The sequence below is a fragment of the Scomber japonicus genome, chromosome 21 (assembly GCF_027409825.1).
Source record: "Scomber japonicus isolate fScoJap1 chromosome 21, fScoJap1.pri, whole genome shotgun sequence".
In the NCBI taxonomy this organism is placed as follows: Eukaryota; Metazoa; Chordata; class Actinopteri; order Scombriformes; family Scombridae; genus Scomber; species Scomber japonicus.
The window spans coordinates 6008096-6019845 of NC_070598.1; the positions used below are offsets into that span (position 1 = coordinate 6008096).

Below are 11750 nucleotides of genomic sequence, written 5' to 3' on the forward strand. Positions count from 1 at the left end.
ACACTTTATATACTGTGGGATTTCATGGTCTCGGTTACATTATGCGGTGTTAAATAAGCATTTAAGAGGATCTGGACTCTGAATTGTCACACTAAATCTGCAATATTACTTAATGTGTTAACTGCTTCATAGTTTCTATTCTCCTTTACCACTTCTTCCTGATACATCAGAGCCCAGGGGGAAATGAAGAAGAAGATAATGGATAATATATATACAGTGCTTCAACACAGAGGATGTCATGAGAACAGATTGCATACTCTAGTCACTGGGGTGGCTCAGATATGTGTTACAGTACTTTAGTTAATACTATAAAGTGATAAGAAATGTCTTATATAGATATAAAGAAATATAAGAAATATATCTCTATAAATTACCTCAATCTTAATGTACTTGTTGCATGCTGGCCTTCCAGGACACATGACACTTATTCATAAGAGTCAAAACAAAATCTGGTATGGCTAACACTAAGTAAAGCTATTATGACAGTATCTTAATTGGTCCTGTATAAATGACTGCCGAATCAAAGAGTAACCAAAAAATCTGTCAGATATTGGCCAGAAAGTTCACATTAGAGGCCGAAAATCATCATTTATAATAAGATGCATGCTTTGTTAAGAGCAAAACTCTGCAACAGAATATTTTTACTATCACTTTTAAGATATGTTATCACTTCCATGCACGAGCATTTGTGTGAGAATCTTGTTCACATTTTACACAGCACACAATTTACTGTACATTTAATCGCTTTATCTGCTTCATCCCACTCAATAGGCCAGAGATAGTGAAAGGGTGAGAAGGTACCTGGTCACAAGTTAAACAACCTCCATGTTGTTTTTAATGAAACTGTGCAAACCACTTTCTGTCCCCACTTGGTTTTGTGTTATGAGCAGGGGAAGATGTGCACTATGAAGTTTACTCTCCTTCCTTTGGGTGGAAAATAAAGAGGCGTAGATAAATAGATAATATATAATAATAATTAAAAAAAAAGGTTTCCTCACTGAAAAAAAACACTTTTCTTTCCTGTTGCCAAAACATAACAGATAAGAGATATCATTTCTCACCTACGTGTTCATTCTAATACCCAAGTAGAAGATAAAAAAAGAATTGTTCATCTGTGTGAATCTACTTGAACTTGCATGCATCTGTTTTCTATTCTGAGCTGAGAGGCAACAAGCATGGGAGAAATGCTGAGCGGTGTGTATCGGTTGTCTATCAGTGCATGAAATAAATCACAGCTAGCTGGTACACAGGAAGTGGTGACTCGCACTAAACCCTAGTTTTTTCGCACGTCAGTACTTTCCCACAGCACAGGGCAACTGTTAATTCTGTACCCATTCACAGCAGCATATTCACAGCAGCTCACCGACAAGGCATCAAAGGGGTTTTCTCAGTTTCACTAGCAAGACAAAAGAGTCGTTTGTTTGGTGTTTCGTCAGAATCATCAAGAATCATTGTGAGAAATTACGTACATATCTAGATGGTTTCTGGATATATGATGCTGTTCAGATAAAATGCGATGTTTAAGAAGCAATGACAATGTGAATTTTACAGGAACAACAGATAACTCTCAATATCAGCATTATTTGAAGCAACACAAATACACTGTACATGATAGTCTCACGCTGTGGTGATGAAGCTATTTCTAACTTACAGCTCGTGCTTTGTTTCAAAAGCCCCGTTTGTGGAAACTTGACTGTACTAACAGGGTTATTTAAAGAGTCTCTGCACTGACACACTAGTTAAAGTATCAGATGAGGATGAGAGCAGTTAAACCTTTTATTGTCTTGTTCACAGGATTTCCACTAAATAGTTGACTTTCATAGATGATTTAAAGGCTAAAAGGCAAATGAAGATAATAATCAGAACACAAAGATGTCCTAATACTGTAAATCTTAATAGTATAAAGCACTAATGTCATACTTACTCAAATAAAACATCTAGTGCACAGTCAACTGGAGAAAACATCTAATATTGCACTCAGGTCAGCATGTTGGCCTTTGCCAGGTGTGGCCCATTAGGCTGAGACTAAGTCCTGCCCACGTAGGTCTGGGCAGGATGGAGGATTTTCTACAACATTATCTCATACATCAGGCATGTCCGGACTATTCCATGAAGGGTCGTGTGTCTGCAGGTTTTTGTTCCATCCAATCAAGAACACACACGACTTGACCAGTTGATTATTTGAGTCAAGCCTGGTGTGCTCCTGCTTGGATGAATGAAAACCTGCATCCACATTATGGAACATATATGGAATAGTTTGGACATGCCTGACATGTATGACCACCACCAATTTGCCTATAGGCCAAACAGGTTGACTGAGGGCGCAGTGTCACTAACCCTCCACACCGCCCTGACACACCTGGACCAATGGGACACTTATGTGCGGATGTAATTCATAGATTATAGCTCCTCCTTTAACACCACCACCCCCATAAACTGGCCAGAAAGCTGGACCACCTGGGCCTTAACACACACCTGAGCAGCTGGGTCCTGGACTTCCTCAATGGCCGACCACAGACTGTGCGCATGGGCAGACAGGTCTCCTCTAGCATCACCCTGAACATCGGTGCACCATTGGGCTGTGTGTTGAGCTCCTTCCTCTTTTCCCTTTACACTCTTGACTGCAAACCCAACCACATGGCCAACACCATCTTGAAGTTTGCAGACGACACCATCGTGGTAGGCGGGATCACGTCAAATGACGAGGCCTCCCACAGGACAGAGGTAGAGAACCTGGTGAGCTGGAACCGAGGAAACAACCTGATCCTAAAGGAGATGATCCTGGACTTCAGGAGGAAACAGAAGCCCTTTGTCCATCACCCCATCGCCATCAATGGTAAGCCAGTGGAGGTTGTGTAGAACTAAGAAGTACTTCGGGGTCAACATCAGCCATGACCTGCTTGGACCGTCAACACCACGATGAAGGCCAAGAAAGGACTTCAAAGGCTTCACATCCTGAGGTGTTTGAAGAGGGCCTCCCACAACTTTTACAGGTCAGCCATTGAGTCAATCCTCACATACAGCATCACAGTATGGTACTGTGGTTGCACCGCAGACAACAGGAAAGCTCTCCAGCGCATCATCAAGACTGCAGAGAGGATCATCGGCACTCAGCTCCCCAGACCAGAGGACATCTTCCAGACCCGCTGCAACCGCAAGACTAAGAGCATTGAGACAGCACACTAACCCTAACCCTGGATACTTCTTCTTTGCCCCCCCCTGCCCTCAGGAAGGTGCTACAGTACACTGAGCGCCCGCACAACAAGACTAAATAACACCTTCTACCACAGAGCTGTTACACTTCTCAACTCCACCCCCCTCCCACACTGATGCCCCCACGCCCCCTCTCTCGTCAACACACACTTGCACGAACACATTGCACTACTGCCCCTTTAAGGCTTGGACTTATTTGCACATGTTTTAATTATTGTTGATTTTGCCCTATTGTATATATTGTTAATTGTTTTCTTTTATATTGTTATATTTATTTATATGTACAAGGCAGCTGGAGGACTGTTCCAACAAAATTTCATTGTCCTGTACAATGGCAATAAAGACTATGCTATTCTATTCTATTCTATTCTATTCTATTCTATTCTATTCTATTCCATTCCATTATATTCCATTCCATTCCATTCCATTCTATTCTATTCTATTCTATTCTATTCTATTCTATTCTATTCTATTCTATTCTATTCTGTTCTACTCTATTCTATTCTATTCTAAATCTTAAATTATGCAATTGGAATCGAGATCACTCCAATCCATAGATGGACAGGGCTGCAGTCAGTCAATCATCCTGTTGTGCTTTGGTCAATTAGGTATATTTTCATTTTAAATTAGCTCTAATGGCTATAATTTTGAAAAGAAATATGTGTAACACCTGTGGTAATAAGTTGGAATGAAGTTGGCTAAAAAGGTCAAAGGTCAGTGGTTTACCTTTTTCACCCAGATTTGTTGTCTCTGCCTCCAGCCTTGCCTTGTGAATGTGTGTGTGTTTGAGGTTGTATGTGGCCATGTGTGTGTGGTTGTGTGTGACCATGTGTATGTGTGTGAAGTTGTATGTGGCCATGCATGTGTGTTTGAGGTTGTATGTGTCCATTTATGTGTGTGTGTGGTTGTATGTGGCCATGCATGTGTGTGTGAGGTTGTATGTGGCCATGCATGTGTGTGTGAGAGGTTTTATGTGGCCATGCATATGTGTGTGAAGTTGTATGCGGCCATGCATGTGTGAGTGTGAGGTTGTATGTGGCCATGCATGTGTGTGTGAGGTTGTATGTGGCCGTGTATGTGTGTTTGAGGTTGTATGTGGCCATGTGTGTGTGTGTGAGGTTGTATGTGTCCATGTATGTGTGTGTGAGCTTGTATGTGGCCATGTACAGTATGTGTGTGAGGTTGTATGTGGCCATGCATGTCTGTTTGAGGTTGAATGTGACCACGTGTGTGTGAGGTTGTATGTGGCCATGCGTGTGTGTGTGAGAGGTTTTATGTGGCCATGCATATGTGTGTGAAGTTGTATGCGGCCATGCATGTGTGTGTGAGGTTGCATGTGGCCGTGTGTGTGTGTGTGAGGTTGTATGTGTCCATGTGTGTGTGTGTGAGGTTGTATGTGTCCATGTATGTGTGTGTGAGCTTGTATGTGGCCATGCATGTCTGTTTGAGGTTGAATGTGACCACGTGTGTGTGAGGTTGTATGTGGACATGTGTGTGTGAGGTTATTAAAATATTATTAGTGACTACTACTACACATGCATGTACTGTGGTTAGTTTATTTCAGACCAGAATGAGTATGATTTTCAGGGGCCCTTGGGAGCACTAATCTAACCTAAATCTAAATCTAAAGGTATAAGAGAATCTGATCAAGATGAACAGATACCGGATGTATGTTTGGTTGCTTCTTGTTTTCAGTATATGTTGAGTTTAGTCAGTAAAGAGACACCAAAGCTGGCTCCGGTGTCTCTTCTTGGTTTCTCCACCTGCGATGCTTCTTTCACAAAAGGTAAGAAAATGAGGAATTGAACTATTTAAGGATCCACCTGAAATACTGAACAAGCTGTGTTGCCTATTTATGAAAAGATGTCAGCATTAACAACATCTCATTTGATTGGTTTTCAAGCCTCGAGTCAACATATTGTCACCTCAGAGACATCAAGTCCTGCAAAATACGTCCAAGAAAGCCTATCAATCATTCATTGGGTCCAACACTTCTAAACTAGTTGTCTGTGCTTTCTCATCTCACAGGTAATCTGGGCCTGTAGACGTCCGGATGACAGATTCCAGTCCCGGACCTTCTAGCTTCATTGTTGATTTTCATTGTGCTTCTCTCCTCTATCCTTCCTTTCTCTCCTCTCTACCCCAACCGGTCGAGGCAGATGTTCTCCCACTCTGAGTCTGGTGCTGAGGTTTCTTCCTGTTAAAAAGGGAGTTTTTTCTTGCCACTGTGTCTCATGTGGGAATGTTGGGTCTCTTTAAAGTTAAAACCTGAAGAGTTGGGTTTAGAACCTGCTCTATGTGTAAAGTGCCTTGAGATGACTTTGCTGTGATTTGGCGCTATACAAATAAAGATTGATTAATTGACACTTAAGCGCTGAACTTTTGACCTATATAATTTACGATGTGGGAAATGTATGGAGGTGCATTGCAAATGAGACTGTACACTAGCTGCACATGTAATTCTTGGTATGTTATGCAAATAGAGACAAACCGCAATATTTTCCCTTTTTGACATCATGCTCTGCACACTGTTATGTACCTAACATCAAGCAGCTCTTCTCATGCTATAGTGTACTGCTGACTAATTCATAGCTTTTCAACTTTTTTTTTTTTTTAACTGTTTCAGGCCTTGATATTGTCATTACAGTAGCAGTTAGGGAGATGTCAAGTTCCCACGTGAAGCTCAGCATTGCATTGTAATTGCACGTGAATTTTACCCCCCTGATTTTACACATTGTAACCACATCTGGAGTGTTCATATAGACACCTGACTGTTGTTGACTGACTGGCCGCTTAATGAGGGACTGTGATGTCTGGTTGCTTCCCTGCTTTCAACCAAGTTCAGCCATCAACATATAAAGTTAATTTGTCTGTTGCAAACTGCAAGGTGTGAAAGCTGCATCTGCAATGTTCAACTAGGGTGACTAATGTTGCAATCATTGTTTGCTCTTTTATTATTGTCCTCTAATGAATTCAGTTTCAGTTCGATTTACCACCGCTGCACTTTTTTTGTTTTTTATTGTTTTGTAATGCAGCTGGTTATTCAGTCAGTTGGTGGTGTTGTGAAATGTCTCAGTCTGCCAGTTCACTTTCAGTAGCTCTTTCTCAGAAGGAAAGTTCTTGTCTGATCGTGACACAGCCATTTCCCTTGGCCTCACCGAGGTACGAACCGAGAAGTACTGGTGCCCTATATGACCATCTTCCATTTTCACATGTGTGTTAACAATATGCTGAGACTGAGAATTAGGTCATAAAGTGAAACCGAGAAGAGAAGTGAAGTAAGCAGTCTGCTCTGTCCAATAAGAATCCCCTTTAGAAGAGACAAAATAGACCCAGTTGCTAAAACCCACTCCCAGGAAACACCACCACACTTCCTTTTGACTAATTTCAAATAATGGCATCATTGCTTTTGTAAACCTTTGCTTAATTTTATCTCTTGATCAATGTATATTCATAAGAAGATGCTTATTAGTCACAGACACGCACTATTTGGGCTTCATGTGAACTTGCTGGTATGCCAGGGACTTTCTTCTTCCACATGTCTTGTACCACATGTGGTTAGCTGTGTGACTTTTATTCATTTCCCTATAGAGTGGGCAATACCAGTGAATATAGCACTTCCCTGTTTGGACACCCCTTCACATGAGTGCATCACATGAACGCTTTCTTTTTCCTTTCCTGACATAGACACCTTTTATTAGCAGTAGAGAAACAGGAAATCAAGGGAGAGAGGGGGGTGTGACATGCAGCGTATGTGGCATGTGCCTTAACCACTAGACCACCTGCTAACCCCACACAAACGCTTTTTACTTTGGAAATGGGAATATATGCGTTGGTGTTCATTTTGTGGTGCTGATGCTGCTTTGTATGAACAGAGGTTAAAACTCGGCTCGGATGAAATGATTAAATAAATAAATGTGGAGTGAGTACATGATTACTGGAAAACAGGGGGACACAGGTAACTTTGGCTCTAAAACTGACTAAATCATACCTTTCTTGTTTAAATCATGCAAAACTGAGCCAGCCAACCCTCCATTGTTTTTACTAAGATAAGCTGCCTCCTTTGTATTGAGTAGACAGACAGACATGAAAAATGGGAAAACAAATAGGCATATTTCCTAATATGTTGAGTCCTTTGGTGAACTTTCTTTTATGATAAAGGGGATGTTTTTTGGTTTTAAAAAAAAGAAGTACATGACATGTTTCATCACTGTTTACTTGAAAAATAAATTTCCAGAAATCTCCGAAACTTCCCTCACACAGTCAACATGCTTAGCTTTCAGGCATTTAGCTGATAATGAGAGTAAAGCTTCACTGTCAGGCTCAAGGGCATTTTAACAGCTGTAAATGATGTAAAAGCAGATAGTAGGGCTCACAACATCCTAACATCGACTGCTCTTGATTTGGTCTTCACTCACACCTCACGGTTTTTAGTTTCATGCATCAGTCAACTGTGATCGTAAGTGCACCACCTGTATATACAAAGTGTGATAAAAATGGACTCACACCTAGAAGAAACTTAATCGACTGTGCAAGCTGTGGGTGTATTGTTTAGTTTCCAACGTGATAGGTGTGGTTCAGTGGGTTTATTCTTTGTCACATCTTTGTGAAACGTGCTGTCACTGTTCAACGATCCCAGATTGGAAATAAATTTGCCTTCAACTTAATGCATTTCCTTTTTTTTTTGTTGTATTTGCCACGGTGCTTTAGGGAGAGAGGTTTACATCTTCAACAGTTGTGGGTTTTGTTGTGTATCTCAGACAGAGGGTTGTCACTCAGCACTACGTCAGTGTGTTGTGGTATATAATGCCAGAGGATGAGTCAAGTTACCAGTCTCACAACCCCCACAACGAAATAGAGCTGCACTTCTGCTGAGTTCAAAATCTCATCATTATATTGGTAAGTGATTAATTGCAAGACTACAAAACTGTATAATAATTTGCAGTGCATTTGTTAGGGAACTTTTAAGCCTAATTTTTACCATTCAGTTCATATTTTATCTATGTTTTACAAAGTAAAAATATCTTTTTGGTGTGTTGTCTTACATCACTATATTTTGATTCCTTGCAGATAACATGGACTTCATGGACTTCACTCAATTTACAACACCTTCTGTGACCACAGGAACTGAATATACTGATTATACTGTAAGTATTTACTCTTTTTATGTTCTGTATAAATAAATAGGTTTAAAAAGCAATAGATTGTGTGTATATATATAATAACAATACAATATCACAGAAAGGGACAAAACGCAAATACTATTTCAAATGCAAAAGTGTTTTTAGTGCATGTGTGTCTCAGTGTTTGTTTATGCCACAATGTTCAATGTTTGAGTTTAAAGAATGGTGAAATTTAAGTCGAGAGAAAAAAAATGTGTCTGTTTAAAAAAATACACCCTGACACATGATATATTTTATATTTCACGTATGTTGTTGAATGTGTGTAATCAGTATAAGACAGAATTTCACACCGCAGATACAGTAGGTGTATCTCATGCAGACATCTATAGGATACTCAAATGCCATAGTAGGAGTTGTGTCTGCATCAGATGTTTCCATTGTTTGTGAAAACCAGCTTCATCTCGCTGTTTATCTCTGCCCTACATCTAAACTTGATGCTTCTGGGGTACTGTATTCGGCTGGGGGCCCCTTTTCTGGAGCCCCCTCAGGATCTTTTACCCCTCTCAGGCTTGGATAGAACAGCAGGAAGTTGTGCAGTAGTGTGGTTTCTCTGGCTCAGACATCTGCACCTGTATGTGTTTTTTTTGCACTCTGGTTAGCTTGTACGTCACTACTACTCATTATACTGTATATTATATCACTACATTCACATTTGATACAGTTGTGAAACCCTGGCGGCAGGAAATGAGATGAAGAAAAGTCTATCAGATGGGCTTACATCTACATCTAATACCACATCATATAATCCTGTTTTTCTGTTTTCAATTACAGTCCTCCACTGATTACTCAGACTATGACGATGACCTCCTTGACAGCATAGGCATATGCGACAGAAGCTGGGTCAGGGAGTTTCGAGGGCAGTACGAACCACCGCTCTTCTGGATCATCTTCATCCTGGGAGCCTTTGGTAACCTGTTGGTGGTTTGGATCTACACCACTGAGCGAAACCGCATGAAAACAATGACCGATGTTTACCTGCTGAACCTGGCTGTGGCTGATCTCCTCTTCCTGTGCACGTTGCCCTTCTGGGCTACTGATGCTATCAAGGGATGGAGCTTTGGTGTTGGTGTGTGCAAATTTGTGTCCGCTATGTACAAGATCAATTTCTTCAGCAGCATGCTCCTGCTCACCTGCATTAGCGTGGACCGCTACATTGCTATTGTTGCAGTCATCAAGGCTCACAACTTGAAGAGAAAGAGGCTGTTCTACAGTAAACTTGTCTGTGTGGGTGTCTGGTTTGTCTCTGCTGTCCTTGCCCTCCCTGAGTTTATCTTCGCCCAGGTGAAGACAGACCACAGCGGGCAGTCTTTCTGTGCTCTGGTGTACTGGTCCAATGTTAACAACCGCACAAAGATCCTGGTGCTGGTCATGCAGATCTGCATGGGCTTCTGCCTTCCTCTGCTTATAATGTTCTTCTGCTATTCTACCATTATTCACACACTTCTGCGAGCCAGGAACTTTGAGAAGCATAAGGCACTACGTGTCATCTTTGCTGTGGTGTGTGTGTTTGTTCTCTCCCAGCTGCCTCACAACAGTCTGCTGATAGTGGAGGCCTCGCAGGCAGCTAATACTACCATCACACTGTGTGGCACCCTGACACGTTTTGATATAGCTGGACAGATAGCCAAGAGTCTGGCATACACTCACGCCTGCCTGAACCCATTCCTGTACGTCTTCATCGGAGTCCGCTTTAGGAAAGACCTTGTGAGGCTTGTGAAGAAGTGGTTATGCTGTCAAGGCAGTGCAGGGCCAAGTAAACCGATGCCTCCTAAACGTCCCTCTATCATGTCAGACACTGAGACCACCCCTGCTCTTTCCTTATAAATAACCAATTTCAAAACATAAACCTCATAAACCTGTGATCTGAGCCTACACATTCACATTACCTTGTTTATCTTGTTCTTTATACTTTTCTTGTAGCAAACCCAAGATAAGAGTTTCAACCATGAAAGGTCAAAAGTCCACATTCATTTTACTCATATTATGCAAACTGAAATAGGACTTGTATATAAAATGTACATTTGTGTAAAGTCAACTGTTTTTTTTATAAAGTGTTTGTCTTTCAATATATTTGTTGTGCATTGCTGTGATGTAATAAAAAGTCTTTTGGATTTCTATAATTAAAAATGATGAAAATCTCAAGAATTCTGCATTTTTCTTGTACCCACATGAAGATAATTCATCTCCACCACAAAATACAAATGTGAAAAAGGTGCAATTTAAGTTTAAGTACACACTATAAATGACTGAAATGATGAATTCAGCAGTTTACTACTATGGAAAATAGAGCGCTTTCACTGGTATAACGTACCAAGTGTGGTATGAAACCAGCTTGTTAATGTGGCTGATAGTTGAATCCGCAATGTCTCAGTCTGACTAGATGTCCTGTTGACAGTCTATACCAACGTCTGTGCCGACACGCTTAACTGTTTAACCTGGTCTGTTTTTTTGGCAATGACTTGGCAGTTTCATAGTGAATACTAACGGATGCCCATTCAAACTGACATTAAAGAAGTTTCCCACACTGACCTCAGAGAGGCTGCAGCTCAGACAGGGTGACAGACAGCCAGCCAGGCAGGCAGGCAGGCAGGCAAGCGGAGAGACAGACAGACAAGAGGGCTCAACCACAACTTTAACAGGGCACACAGGTTTCCAGTTTCACCCGACTGAACGCTTGAGTGCATGGTATTCTTTGCTCAAACCTACACAATATGCAAGAAATTCAATATGCACTCTAGCTGAAGAGGAATTGTCTATACTTGCATGGCCTATGCCACCGCCATCTGAGAACATCAAAGCCATGCAGACCTAATGGCGTGCTGGCGGCCTGCTTTCTATCCCTCTGTTGGGTGAGCTGTGGGCGATGGATGAGCTGTATGCCATAAAATCACAGTTTCATGACACCCCCGAACAGAGATCGCTGTATGAATGTGATATTGGCTGTGTAGGTCTTGTATTTGGGATATATTGACAGAGATTCAGAGCTGAGTCACAGCTAGTTTGATACGTGTTTGATTCGTGCAGCAAAATAAACACGCACGCCTGTTAAAGTATTTGTACTTTAAAAGATTAAGTATGCAGGTTTTAAAGTTTGGTTGGACGCTCAATACATTTAGTAAGTGTAAAGGTTGGTTAATTGGCAAATTCAATGCCAACTGACACATAGAAAGACAAGTAAAAGACGCAGATGAAGAAAGAAAAAAAAAAAGAGGATACATGTTTTCTAGTCTAGCACATCAGGTGTAAAAAAACACAACCTGGTGTGTTATTGTGGTCCTTGAGGTTGGTACTAGACTACTGCAGCTAAGGTGCAGAATTCAGGTGAGACCACAGGCAAATTCTTTCATTTTCCTC

At 41.2% G+C, this 11750-nt stretch overlaps 1 protein-coding gene across 1 annotated transcript; it reads left to right on the top strand.

The window, feature by feature from the left end:
• The first annotated feature begins 8297 nt into the window (after positions 1-8297).
• Positions 8298-10346, top strand: ccr9b (chemokine (C-C motif) receptor 9b). The gene is made up of 2 exons (XM_053342839.1): positions 8298-8360; positions 9168-10346. The coding sequence occupies exons 1-2, from the start codon at positions 8298-8300 to the stop codon at positions 10218-10220; spliced, it is 1116 nt and encodes a 371-aa protein (XP_053198814.1). The 3' UTR covers positions 10221-10346.
• Positions 10347-11750: the final 1404 nt, after the last annotated feature.